The following is a 12216-nucleotide window of genomic DNA, read 5'->3' on the forward strand; positions in this document are numbered from 1 at the left end:
CAAAGTCCCTTCGTTGAAGCTTCAAAGGGACAACCATCACGGCTGCTAATTCTTTTGGTAACTTTGGGTGGAAGCCGTCAGGTCCACATGACTTGCTGGAATGACTCCGGCACTCGAGTTCGTCTTCTTGCAGTACGAAAATTGTTTACGAAAATAGTTCTCGTCCGTAGATAGACTGTTAAAAAAACTGATTAAGAACAAAGAACATTTGCCTTGCCTACATTAGATATCTTGCACTGATCTACTTATAAGTCAGAAATACCGTCGTTTGTTTTAGACTTCGAGTTGGCGGGGCGTTAAAGAAATGTATGGCTCATCGTGGCAGGGTGTCTCAGTGGTTACAGTTCAGAGTTCGTGGATTGGAGCAGAGAGGTGCGGGTTCGATCCCAGCTCTGAGCGTCGGTTTGTGGTCAAAATCGGCGAGGAGGCCGGGAAATTAAGCACAGCAGAATTGGAGCAGTGAATTGTGCGTTCGAGACCCGCAACAAGCTGTGAATGTTCTGCGATGTTGAGAATCGGTGGAAGCCTACGGCCAAATGAACACTGACACCGCTATTATGATTACTATTTTTACGTCATTCAACGATACAAGTTGGTGTCGACACTCGCCCTTGGGTTTCATATACAGTACTGCTCTCAATACATTTGTTAAAGTTCTCATGTCTTTTTAGTCAACCCAGGTTTAAGTGCCATAAATGCAGCCCGTCGTTTTAATCAGGAGTTTTCGTTCCGACATTTCATAAACATTCATTCTCTATTAAAATGTAAGTAAAATATTTTTATATTAAGGCATTTACTGTCCTTCAAGTTTTTATATGATCCTTTGTTATGTATTAATGTGGGGGACGAAACTTTTTGCAGTAAAATTTTATTATGTCATAATTGTTTTACAAATGATCCTTCACAGAGCAGAAAATAATAGCAGTGCATCATGATATCATATATGCCTGAAGCTACTTAATGAATGTTCGATGCTCTCATGACGTAACGCTACAGTAACTCGAATATCTAGAAAATTATTCTTGACTCGGTTTCTTGGCGCAAGGAACCACAACAGCACCAACAACAACACAATCTTAGTTATATTAAAAGTTGGAAGTCACATAAATAATCGTTTTTTTCTGTAATAGAATGGTAGTTAATGTCGAGCACTGGTCTACATGATCTTGACTCAATGACTGGCACGTTCAGATCGATGTATGTGCTAATAAAGTAACATGTAACAAGCTTAACAATATAGTACAGCAATATCACACAGTTAAGGCAAGCATTATTGTGTCCTCGGCACTGAAGGTTTGCTCTGCCAGTTTATATGCTCAAGCACAGCAAACATGAATCGCTGCATTAATATCACAGGAACGAATATCAATTTAAAATACCCGGCATCAAGTTAACATCTTGGCCAGACTTGTCACGCTTTAATGTAACGTGCTGACCAGTCGTAGAGAAGGCTGCGACTTCTTCGAACGTGCAACAAATCTATATAGCTATCATAAAAGTTTGTTCACCAGTGATCTCACATGATAAACCAGAACTTATAGGGGATATTCATCCTAAATACGAAGTTTTAGAATGATCGAGTAACGATGTCGTAGACTTGAGTGGTCATAGAAATAAAGTTGATCCTTAATCGCAATTTTGTCGCCTAAACTGTCTAACGTAAATTCTTCAGCAATACTGTCATACTGTTTACAGAATTAATGCACACTTCTATTTACAATTGCTACATTTAATGACTTCAACATCTAATTCCAAGTAATTGGCACGGTACGGATTAATCAGTTTTTGTAATCGTGTAAGTCAAATAATTAGTAGTGATTAGGCAAGAATTGACATTAATCCTTAGTAAATTGCCACACTTAAAATGCCCACATAAAAACGGCTGTCTAACACTCGCGAACCTGGAAGACTTACGTCTACAAAGGTGCATTGCAAGGGGTTCTGATTTGCCTAAAATAAGACCTGTGTTATTAGAGAGCTGTGGCAACGGCGTGAACAGCGCCCTCAATGTCCAGATGAGCGCCATCTGCCACCACAACACCAGCACAGCTTCGTCATAACTACCTTGTGCTTGCGACGCACTGTCGTGTATGCGATACACATAACCAAATCTATACCAGGCTACGCATTGCCACACAAGCAATCCCACGGGGGAGAGAGGAATGACGAATGCCCACTACGCTGCCCACACTACAGACATATCTTTTTCAAGCATGAAAATAAAATCTTTCCGTATCTTGCCCATGCCATGTGCGGCAGCGATGGCGAGGGTCATGAGAATTGCTGGTCACACGAGGGCGGGCGTTAAGACTCCCAAGTCAGTGGGCAGGGTGGCCCAGTGGTTACAGTTCAGAGTACCAGGATTGGCGCAGAGAGGCGCGGGTTCGATCCCAGCTCTGTGCGCCAGTTTCTGGTCAGAATCGGCAAGGAGGCCGGGCGATTAAGCACAGCAGAATTGCAGCAGTGAGTTGCGAGTTCGAGACCGCAAAATGCTGTGAATGTTCTGCGATGTTAAGAATCGGCGACATGCCTACGGCCTACTAAACGCTGAAATTATAATATCTTTATTATTATTAAGTCAAGTAACGAGAGGAGCTGATGATGACCTCCCTGAGCCACTAGCGAGGCCACCCCCAGCAGCGTGACGAGGAGCATTATGCGTGCGCCCACAAGTGCGGTCATTTGGCTGCTCTCGCGGCCGGCGACCGCCGCAACGCACAGCGCGGCACACACGGAGCTCAGGCCGCAGCACACAATGCCGCACAGGATAATCGCAGCCAAAACTAGCCTAAGCCACTCCCAGAGACTCGTCGTTTATTATGCCACAAATGAGCTCCCTCCAGGCAATTGACGTTAAAACATCGTTAATTACGAGTTGATTTTGTTAAATATTCTCTTAATTTCAACATCCGTGCCGTCCAGTGAAACATCCATGCCAGTGTTCTCACTGCAGCGACAATTGCTCGGGTCTCACTCGCATCCTGTCTTCTCTACTAATTGTTAATGTTCACATCATTATCAGCACTGTTCACATCATTATCAACATGACTGCAGTGAGATAAAGCACACTTGCTAATGCTATCATCAAGTTCATCTTTTGTATGAAATGCAGCAAGTTTGTCATCAGTGTTGAGCAACACTTCAACATCAGCAGCAATAAGTTCATCATTGGTATGGGGGAGAGTTTGGGCAGCCTTCTCACCTGTCTTCTTCAACCTGCAACAATGAATCTTGTCAATTTTATTGATTATTTACAAATCTATTAATTAAAATTATAAATTATTAAAATTATCAATTATTAAAATTATAAATTAATAAAATTATCAATTATTAAAATTGTAAATTATTAAAATTATCAATTATTAAAATTATCAATTATTAAAATTATCAATTATTTTACTGATTATTTTAAAAAATTATTTATTAAAATTATAAATTATTAAAATTATCAATTATTTTACTGATTTTCATAATTTTGATTTTAAAAATTATTAATTTACTGCCCTGATGCCAATTTACTGATAAAACATATCATTTACCAATATCAAATTATTGATACAAATTTAATGATAATTTATTAATATCTTCCACTGATTTTAAGTATCTAAGAGGCATAGCATAGACAATCTAACAAGAGTATATTGCACATGTAACTTTAATTATTCTCGTACACAAGTTCTTTTGCATAAATTAAACACTTAGTAATATCATGTGACCATTTTTAAATATTTCCAGATATATTAACTAAAAATTAAACATGATCACAACAGATATAAATGCAATTAGTCAAATAGGTGATAAGAATTATACTGCCTACCACAAAACTTGCCTGAGTTTGGACGTCACAGGCTGGTCGTGGTGAAGGGAGGATGTGGATGGCAGAGAAACAATGTCGTATAACACATCTTCCACACGACTGGTGTCCAGCACATCAGCAGTGGAATCAATACTTTTCTTCATGACACACAACTTTGATGTATGCAGCTCTAAATCTTCAATATGTTTTGAGTTTACTTCTGTATCTTCACAACCCTTGGCACCAACAATTTTCTTGGCCCTGACACCAACAATTTACTTGGTAATACTTTTGGATACATTAGATTGCATTTTTTGTTCAGTGTTAAGAATAAATGAAGTTTGGTCAAGTAATATATAATTTGACTGAGCTAGTAGCTCACTCAAGTTCATGCAGAGAACTGAATCAACAACTTCTATTTTATCAAGCTCATCAACAGCCAAGTTGGTGATGGGTGAAGTAAGCTTGCAGTTTGTCTGATCCTTAGACTTAGAACGGCTTTTACTGTTCAATTTGTCAACTTTTCCAGAGCTTTTATCAACAGATTTTTGTACAAGTGGAGAGTGAACAGCAGCAACAACCGTCAATACACTCTTGTTGCGCTTACTGTCCAGTTCAGACTGAGTTATTTTCTTGAAAATGTTGTTAATTCTGTTTTTCTGGGATTGCGAGCTTCTAGACTTATCAAGGTCCTGATCTATATTGTGCCAATCCATATCATTCTTTGTCAGTGACTTGCTAGCAACATCATTACTCTCACATGCTGCATCATCCAGGGTTCTTAGACTGGTTAGTTCTTCATTTGACGTGGTATTCTCATGCAATCCAGTAGATTTCTTCTGATCAAGTTTGGGTTTTATTTTTTCTTGGAAATTTTAGCTGCTTGAACAAACTTTAATGGCAGATTGACTTTCTTTTCCTTGGATTTTTTGGAGAGTTTGCACATTTTCAAGGCAAGTTCATCCAAATTCTGTTCATTGTCACAGCTTCCTACGACTGCAGGCTGGCTGCGCTTGCGCTTCTTTGTGAGGACGTGCATTCTGTTAGTCAGCTCATCCAGGTCATCATCACTGGTATTACCATCCTTCACTCCATCACCACCCTCTACATTACCACCCTTTACTCCATCATTCATCACTTCATCCTTCACTTCATGGCCCTTTGCTCCATCACCCATCACTTTATCACCCTCCACTCCATTGCCCTCCTCTTCACCACCCTCGACATCACCATCACCCCCTGTCCGAGGATGCAATGCCTTGTTATCAACATTCCTAACAACTGCTTGGTTAGCATTGGATGTATTAGGCAAGTCTCTTTCTTTATCATTATTGATTTTTCTTGAATGCACAAAAATGTCTGCAATATCAATAGATTCTTTTGAAATTTCATTCTCATCGTGAATTTTTACCTCCTCATTTTCACTGTCATTTCTTTCTTGTCTTTCTTCATCAGTAGGTAGTCAAATGCAAATCTCTATTTGTGGTCTTTCTTCTTGGCGGTTTACAATCAGTTTTGTTAACATTCATTTTCTTGAACTTAATAGAAAACTTCCTATTACTGGACTTCTTAGGGAGCTTTTTGACTGCAACATATTGTCAAGTTCATCAACCGAGTAGAATATTTCTATCTCACTCTCTTCTGAGTCGTCTGACATCTTGTCCTGACAATTTTTTGCTGATTTCTTGTCCAGACAATTTTGTGCTGATTTCTTGTCCTGACAATTTTGTGCTGATTTCTTGCCTTGACAATTTTGTGCCAATTTCTTATCCTGACAATTTTGTGCCAATTCCTTGTTAGAAGGTCTTTCTTCACTAGACGTTTACTTCAAGTTGCCTGGGAAGAAATCTTTAATGGTTTTCTTAGGAGTTTCAAATGCATCTGATTCATCAAGTTGATCTGCTGTGTCATCCATGACTTTAGCCATCTTCACCATCATGAGCTGGAAAGCATTAGTCTGAGGCCTGCAAGGAAGTTTTTTTGGGGATGCTTTAATTCTATCATCGTTAGATCTTGATCAAGGAGCAACAATTCTGTCTTTACAGAATTTCTCTTCAGACAAGGTGTTTGAATCTGCAGGTTTATTTCCAGTCTTGCCTGCTGAGCTTGTTTCTTGTGTCTTGTCCGAGGAGTTGGCTTTTTAAGCCTCCATTTGAAGCCTCTTACTTGGTTTCTCTTCAGCCAACCCCTCTTTTGAGGATAACTTGGTATCTTTCAGAAGTTCCTTGGTCTGACTGGACATAGACTTTGTGCAATCATCATAAGAGCATTTATCATTAGAATCATCCTCTGTGTCACTACCCTTTATTTTATCAACTAATTTTCGCAATAGATTTTCTTTATTGCTTCCATTCTTGTCATGTGATGTCAGGTTAACTTCTGGGTCACCAGAAAATTGGTTTTCTTTTGTATTTTTAGAGAGAACATCATGAGCCTCTTTTTTCTCGAGCATATCAGAGAACATTTTGCTGTTGGTCAGAGATGACTTTTTGGTTTTATCAGCTTTAACACTCAAGGTTTTGGCAGCACTTGCCATCTTCTTGCTCCTCATGTTTGGATTAAATGTGGCTTCAGTATGAGTGCCATCAGATGAAAACTCATCCGAGCTGCCAGTTTGTCAGGACACAGATTTCTTTGGCAACTTTTTCTTATTTCTAATAACTGATTTCTGGTCTGAGTGAGCAGAGGAGTCGTTCTTGGGGACTTGTGTACTCCCAAATGTGGACTTCATTATTCATGCATGTTAACTGAAACTGCAGTCAAACTTACTCCTCATTTTGATAAAAAATGGCAAATCAAGAATATGCAAAACTGAAAGCAAAAAATTGAGGCTTGTTATATGAACATAACTTGAAATAAGTAACATGTGCATTGCTGGCTAAAATTCTCTGAAAAACTAGCTAAAATGTCTCAAAAGCTAAGGGGAGCTAGCTTACATGTCTCAAAAGCTAAGGGGAGCTAGCTTAAATGCCTCAAAAGCTAAGGTAAAATGTCTCAAAAGCTAAGGGGAGCTAGCTTAAATGTCTCAAAAGCTAAGGAGAGCTAGCTTAAATGTCTCAAAAGCTAAGGAGAGCTAGCTTAAATGTCTCAAAAGCTAAGGAGAGCTAGCTAATATGTCTCAAAAGCTGAGGGGGGCTAGCCAAAATTTCCCAAAAGCTAAGGAGGGCTAGCTAAAATGTCTCAAAAGCTAAGGGGAGCTAGCTAAAATGTCTCAAAAGCTAAGTGGAGCTAGCTAAACTATCTTAAAATTAGGTAGCCAAGATCATAGACATGCCTCTTGCTGGCATGATTGGATGTCTGTAATCCTCTTTTGAGCCTCCTGGATTTGTTCATTTTTTGAGGCATCAACTGTTTTATTCTACTTATATTAGAAGTACCAAGTCTAAAAAAAGTAACGAGTCTAAATAAGGACTAGGCATCTTAATAAGTCCTTCCATTACCCTGCACAACACCTGCAATGTAAAACTCATTGTAAGACTCCAGCCCCTGATGGTAGTAGTCTTGGCATTTATCAGCTTGTTCCTCTGCAATAATGTTAATGTCACCACCCTGAAACTGTCTTCAAGTCAAACCTATGTACAATATATTCAGGAAGAACCTTTATCTATTACCCCCAGGGTTGGCAATGATTAAATCAAAATGATTAAATCATGTGATTAAATGGTTTTTTGATTTTTTCGATTTTTTTTTATTTTTTATATATATTTAAATATATTGAGTGGCAGTCTTTAATTTATTTTGAGGTATTGTTATTCATGGTTTAGTATAAATGTACTGTGAATGACAAATTGGAATATAAACTTGTTGCCTTTTAGTGTGTATGATATTAGGCTCCAATAAATTGAAAGTTTTTGGTACAGAGGCATCAAGTGTTGCAATACATTGTACATAGATAGCAGCTTAGCTAATTCCTGTAAGGCTATATAAGTAGTCTTTAACTATTTGACTACTGGTATTTGTTATATATTGATACATTGATTGATATTTATTGATATATATTGATATATATACAATTTAAATGTGTTAGCTAGCTTATACAGGGTGGGGCAGAACCGATTGAGCAGTTTTGAGGTGAAATATAAGAGCAATGGAGGTACCGTCAAACAGGGTAAAAAGGGACGGTTTTGAGCATTTTTTGTTAATAACTTCTTACCATGAAACATTTCAGAAACAAGTTTAGGCTCATTTTATAGCTCTTTACGAGGGCTATCAAATGGCATCTTCGAAAAAGTTCCATATGCTATTTGTAAGGCACTAGACGCAATATATAAGGCTCCTGAATTAATCTTTAAATGGGGTAAAAAGGGACGTTTAAAAAAAACTCAATTTCAAACATTTGAAGCAAGCAGAGTATACTCATCTATTACTAACAGTACTCTGAAGTCCTTCTCTTTCATTGTAGATGATGTAGATGTAAAATAAATAACATTTTCTGTGATTTTTACTAGTTTTTCCTTTATTGATTCGATATTACCATATTCACTAATGTCAAATCTAGGAATAACTCTGTTCTGGGTTGACAGTGCGCTCACCGAGCTTATATACGACCCGCAAGTAGTGACGTCACAGAAGGTGACGTAATAGTTGCTAATGACATCATGGCCTGACACTAATTATCATATTATTAATGTGATATTACTGTCTCCATGGACATGCCATTGAGCATTGACAACGACCTTGTCCACTGCAAGCTTCATATCAGCAGCCATGTAGCATTTCTTCTGTATCTGTAAGCTTACAGGATGGTTTGTAATTTCATACAATTTTAATCAAGTCTAGTGATTTCACTATAACAAAAAAGATCATGAAAAACATACCTGAAACAGAAAATAATGTTTTAGTGACAACCATCATATGTTTTGAAGAAATAAATCATAGTTTAGGTCAATTTCTTTTCATTCTATGATGCCCGGTGCACAATTCTATATATAGCATTCTATGTACAATTTTGTGATGACTGATGATGCACTAATTTTTCGACAAGTGAATTTTTTTTGCCAAGCGGGGTAAAGTAAATGTAATCAAAATTCTTTGCTGTTAATCATTTTTTTTTTTGTTAACTGGAGCCTTTGCCAACTGAGATTCTACTGTAAATGCATTTTTTAGGGTGTCCCTAATTACCCCATGGGGTGTCCCGAGTAGCCCCGCCGTGCGGAAATGGCTGCCATTTTTTTTGGAATGAGATAGGACAATTCCATCAATTACGTTTTCAAGCCAACACCTGGGTGCAACTTCTATGTAAGTAAAATTTTTTAATACGGCGAATATTATTTTTTGCTCCAGACCTTAGCAGAGGTACTTTTCCAAAATCACACTTTTCACACTTTTTTTCAGCAATTTTTTAGAGATAGTAAATATTTGATTTCTTGACTAGCTTATACATAATAGATAGTAAAAATGTTGAAATTTACATCACTATTTTTAGTTTTGCAATATTTTGATTAATTTAGCTGCTACAACATTTCTACGAAATGTGGGTCGCGCGTCCCTATTTACCCCGCCCGTCCCATTTTACCCATTTGACAGTATATAGAATTGTGCACCAGGCATCGTAGAATGAAAAGTAATTGACCTAAACTATGATTTATTTCTTCAAAACATATGATGGTTGTCACTAAAACATTATTTTCTGTTTCAGGTATGTTTTTCACAATCTTTTTTGTTATAGTGAAATGACTAGACTTGCTTAAAATTGTGCAAAATTACAAACCATCCTGTAAGTTTACAGATACAGAAGAAATGCTACATGGCTGCTGATATGCAGCTTGCAGTGGACAAGGTTCTTGTCAATGCTCAATGGCATTTCCATGGATACAGTAATATCACATTAATAATGCGGTAATTAATAAATATGGTAAAATCATATCAATAAAGGAAAAATAAGTAAAAATCACAGAAAATGTCATTTATTTTACATCTACATCATCTACAATGAAAGAGTAGGACTTCAGACTTCAGAGTACTGTTAGTAATAGATGAGTACCTACACTCTGCATGCTTCAAATGTTTGAAATTGAGTTTTATTTCAAGTATCCCTTTTTACCACATTTCAAGATTAATTCAGGAGAATTTTATATTGCATCTAGCGCCTTACAAATAGCACATGGATTTTTTTAAGATGCTATTTGATAGCCCTGGCAAAGAGCAATAAAATGAGCCTAAACTTGTTTCTGAAATGTTTCATGGTAAGAAGTTAATAATAAAAAAACGCTCAAAACCGTCCCTTTTTACCCCGTTTGATGGTACTCTTGTAAAACCACCCATATGTTTGTTAGAATATTTTTGCCCTAATCACAAGTGACAAGACCATAGAAACCAAGCTCTTGTGACATCAAGCACTCGTGTTTCTTAGGCACAGAAAATATCTACCATTCAAGCTCGACCAGGGCTTTGCCACTAATATTGCAATCTGTGAGTCCTGCTAGATGAATAATATATACCTCCTAAATTGTTAACAAAAGGGTTCAATCAGGCTGTAAGATTCCAAATGCTTTGAAAATTTTTTAGTTTGGAGCATTGACATTTCAGAAATAAGCAGGAAAATTCTAATCATGGAAGTGATGGTGTTTCCATCTCATTTCCAGGTGGCTCTGCCCAATTATCCAGTTTGGTTCCACGGATTATAATTTATAATATAGATTGAGACTGAGAGCCTTGCAACCAAACTCAAGCTTTGAAATTTTCTAAAGCAGACCAAAATTGAAATGTACTTACTTATGAATGAAATCTTGCAGATCCAGTGACCAATTTTTAATACATTTGAAATCTAATAGCTTCATCATGCCACATCAAAATCAATTAGGTAGGAGGTAATTCATCTAGCAGGAATCTTGCTCCTCCAAAAATGGCAGGGGCCAAGGAAGCTGAAGCTCTAGTTCAAGTAGTTGCAGCAACAGCAGCATGAACCATGAAATGTAGATATAGTATACCACACCAATAGCATTAGCACACATTGCAGATTTATTACAGAGCCATCATTCTCCTTTTACTGGTAGAATTGGAACTAATCAAGATTTAAGCCTATATCTTATGTATGACATTAAAATGCCCTATTGGCCAAGCCCTGATGCTGATGGCATATAGCTGTCAGTTTTATTGAGTTTATCATAAAGACATTTTCTTACGTAGCATAAAAAATTGTTCAACGTGAACTATTGTAAAAATAAAATTACACTGTTGTTTCAGGCTTTGTCTCCAAAATCTATCATGTCTCATTTGCCTCTTTACAAGATATATAAATATTAATTTTGATTTCTAATTAAAATATAACCGAAAGTTTTAAAATAATTAATTATAACGATAACATAAGAAAACTGATGGTATACATATCTCAGCAGACAGCTTCAAAGTTAAGAACGATTCATCGCTTCTCTTGGTATTTGTTTCTCAGTTAACCTCTTTTGGGTTCGTGAATTTCTTCTTCATTGAGCGAGCAAAACTTCCCAACAGAACAGGAGCAAAATGCACTCCTTGCCAAGCATCACTGCTCACTCGTGATGCTGAGTGAGCAGCATCACTGCTCACTCGTGGTGCTGAGTGTGAGTGAGCAGCATCACTGCTCACTCGTGATGCTGAGTGAGCAACATCACTGCTCACTCATGACTCCTCACCACTGAGCTATTGTAGGAAAACAAATGTGTCCTCGTCCAGTGTGTTCCACCACTGAGCTGTAGGAAAACAAATGTGTCCTCGTCCAGTGTGTTCCACCACTGAGCTGTAGGAAAACAAATGTGTCCTCATCCAGCGTGTCCTCACCACTGAAATGTAGGAAAACAAATGTATCCTAGTCCAGCGTGTCCTCACCACTGAGCTGTAGGAAAACAAATGTGTCCTCGTCCAGCGTGTCCTTACCACTGAAATGTAGGAAAACAAATGTGTCCTCGTCCAGCGTGTTCTCACCACTGAGCTGTAGGAAAACAAATGTATCCTAGTCCAGCGTGTCCTCACCACTGAGCTGTAGGAAAACAAGTCACAGCAAAAACACAGCTCGAACTCTTCACTCTTTTTTTTTTTAGTTATTCTTATAGGAGCACTGGAGACTAGTCCATATAGCCCCTTGCCTAAACTGGGTTTAATTGGTACCTAACAGTCTAACACCTCTGAAAGTGAAAATCTGGAACAGAGAGAGAACATACACACACGAAAAAAAAGAAAAAAAAGAAAGAAAGAAAAAAAATTAATTGACAAATAATAAGGATAAAATAGGTAAAATTAATGAAATTACTGTTAAGTTTATTTAACGGAAAAAAAAACAAATTACAGGGAATGCTGAAGTTATGAATGTAGATTAATGTTATGAAAAGTTAAGTAGAGTAATGAAAAAATAAGTAAATAAATAAACAAAATTAAATAAAATAAAATTAAAATAAAAAATAAAACAAAAACCAAAAATAATAATAATAATAATGTTAAAAAAACAT

At 37.2% G+C, this 12216-nt stretch overlaps 1 protein-coding gene across 1 annotated transcript; it reads right to left on the bottom strand.

Annotated features, from left to right (window-relative positions):
- Window positions 1-2556: 2556 nt before the first annotated feature.
- On the bottom strand, window positions 2557-4054 carry LOC108674866 (the record flags this gene model as incomplete). The annotated part of the gene is given in 2 exon segments (XM_018162851.2): window positions 2557-3216; window positions 3830-4054. Coding segments are annotated over 2 exon segments (448 nt in total), but the record flags the coding sequence as incomplete, so codon positions are not given.
- Between the last annotated feature and the right edge of the window lie 8162 nt (window positions 4055-12216).

Source organism: Hyalella azteca, unplaced genomic scaffold (genome assembly GCF_000764305.2).
Source record: "Hyalella azteca isolate HAZT.00-mixed unplaced genomic scaffold, Hazt_2.0.2 contig5150, whole genome shotgun sequence".
Taxonomy (NCBI): domain Eukaryota; kingdom Metazoa; phylum Arthropoda; class Malacostraca; order Amphipoda; family Hyalellidae; genus Hyalella; species Hyalella azteca.